We start from the raw sequence: 2,491 nt of genomic DNA, 5'->3' as shown, positions 1-2,491 counted from the left end.
AGAAACTTGTATCAACAAGCAACACATTTCAATTGAACTTAATATCAAATTAAGCAACATTTTACCAAATGGACAGCCATCAACGTTTGAGCCATGTATCAACAAGTTTGATATCAAAGAAAACAACTCGGATCCCATAAAACAGGATACGCATTCGTCTATATTTGAGAAAACAAAAAATGATGACAAGCCAGCAACGTCTTATAAGGACAAAATGTTCCTAAAGCAAATGGACAATGAATTTGTGAGCGACGCCAGTGGAAGTTGGGTAGCACCGTTACTGTTCCGTATACCACGCCAGCTTCTGCCAAACAACAGACAGCAAGCTCTTTAACGTGCCATGCTATTAGATGCTAGTCTGCGAAGAATACCAGTAAAACAGGAACATATTCTCACATTCATGAGTAAGATTTTCAACAATAACCATGCAGAGCTTGCTCCACCACTCAAAGATCACGAAGAGTGCTGGTACTTATCATTATTTGGTGTCTACCATCCTAAGAAACCTGACCAGATCAGAGGTGTGTTTGATTCCTCTGCTAAATGTAATGAAGTATCGCTTAACAGTGTTTTGTTGACAGGCCCAAACCTAACCAACGATCTTTTAGGAATGCTTATACGTTTCGGCAAAGAAATGGTGGCAGTAACAGCTGATATCCAGCACATGTTTCACTGTTTCCTGGAAAGAGAAGACCACTGCAACTATCTGCAATTCCTGTGGCATAAAGATAATGACATTGAAAATGACCTTATTGAACACCGCATGAGAGTTCATGTGTTCGGAAATAGTCCTTCACCAGCCATTGCCACGCTAGGACTGAGGAGAACTGCTCAGGCGTCAGGAAAAGATTATGGCAACCAGGTCACACAACTTGTGTCAAGAAACGTCTCTGTAGACGATGGCCTTACATCATCAATCTCATAAAAGATACACAAAAGGCACTGGCTATGTATGGGAACCTGAGGCTTCACAAAATCGCCTCAAATTCTGAGGAAGTCATGAAAGCCTTTCCGGCCAACGATCTGGCATCAAACCTGAAGGACCTAGACCTAGAGACTAACAGTAAGCCTTCACAAGGTACTCTAGTATTAAGCTGGGATGTAATAACGGACAACCTCTTGTTTCAGTTGTCATCTGAAAATAAACCTATAACACGGAGAGGAATACTTTCGACGGTTAACAGCATCTATGATCCGCTAAGATTCCTAGCTCCAATCATAATAAATGGTAAACTTTTACTCAGAAAGCTAGTTTCCGAGACTGATGATTGGGACCAACCCTTCTCAGATGAGACAGCCACAGAGTGGATATCTTGGAGAAACACCCTGCAGGAACTTGAAAAGCTACGCATACTGCGTACTTATGTGCCTTACCTCAGTGAAACTGTCTCCAAGGAGCTTCATGTCTTCTCTGATGCATCCAAAAAGGTCATAGCAGCTCTTGCATACCTCCGTACAATCGACATCAGTGGTACACCCAGTTTGGGTTTTGTTCTTGGGAAAGCAAAGGTTACACCGACCGGTGGCCATACCATTCCACGTCTGAAATTATGTGCAGCTGTGTTAGCTATAGAAATTGCACAGTATATTACAGATAACCTAGATATAAGCATAGAAACAGTCAAGTACCACACAGACAGTAAAGTTGTATAGGCTATATCAACAATGAAACCAGGAGATTCTACACCTACGCAGAAAACAGAGTGGAGTGCATCAGAAGATTCTCTGATTCCAGCGAGTGGAACTATGTGCCAATGCACCATAACCCAGCTGATTCAGCAACTAGATATTTTGAAGCTCATGAAATTCACCATAGCGAATGGTTATTTGGACCAAAGCATCTTACTTTGCAACAGGAGGAAGCTTCTGAGACTAAGTTTCGGCTTGTTGGTCCAGAGAGTGATAAAGAAGTTTGCATAAATGTGGACATAAAGAAGACATGTGCTACACTTGCTCACAATATATGAATAGACAGATTCCTACATTTCTCTACTTGGTACTCACTTGTACGAGGAGTTGCCTTTTTAAAACAGTTATTCCGTTCACACAGGTCAGTAAAGACACAGTCTTTAACTTCAGTGGACACTTATATCAACGTTGAAAACTTCATCATAAGGTTAGTACAATCGGAAATTTACCGAGTGGAAATTGACTGTCTTCAACAAAATGAGCCAGTACCAAAGGGCAATCTACGAGTAGGAGGCCGAATAGTCAATTCTGACTTGAGTTTGAAAGAAAAGAAACTCATAATTATACCAGGACGTCATGATAAAGCAATGCTATTAGTCAGACACTACCACGGTAAAGTCAGACATCAGGGTAGACACTTCACTGATGGAGCAGTTAGATCCGCTGGATTCTGGATTGTTGGAGCAAAACGCTTGATTCCATCATTCATTCACAAGTGCGTGACATGTCGCAAGCTAAGAGGAAAGACGGAGGGACAAATCATGTCTCATTTACCAGAGGATTGTCTTGAACCGTCACCTCC

General features: G+C 41.6%; 2 protein-coding genes across 2 annotated transcripts; both read left to right on the top strand.

Moving 5' to 3' along the window:
* The first annotated feature begins 340 nt into the window (after window positions 1-340).
* Window positions 341-925, top strand: LOC137634945 (uncharacterized). The gene has a single exon (XM_068367548.1). The coding sequence runs from the start codon at window positions 341-343 to the stop codon at window positions 923-925; it is 585 nt and encodes a 194-aa protein (XP_068223649.1).
* Window positions 926-948: 23 nt separating this feature from the next.
* On the top strand, window positions 949-1,653 carry LOC137634864 (uncharacterized). Its single transcript, XM_068367442.1, has one exon. It carries the CDS (start codon window positions 949-951, stop codon window positions 1,651-1,653), a length of 705 nt encoding a protein of 234 aa, XP_068223543.1.
* Window positions 1,654-2,491: the final 838 nt, after the last annotated feature.

The sequence above is a fragment of the Palaemon carinicauda genome, chromosome 1 (assembly GCF_036898095.1).
Source record: "Palaemon carinicauda isolate YSFRI2023 chromosome 1, ASM3689809v2, whole genome shotgun sequence".
NCBI classification, from domain to species: domain Eukaryota; kingdom Metazoa; phylum Arthropoda; class Malacostraca; order Decapoda; family Palaemonidae; genus Palaemon; species Palaemon carinicauda.
This window is presented reverse-complemented; position numbering and strand designations above follow the sequence as displayed.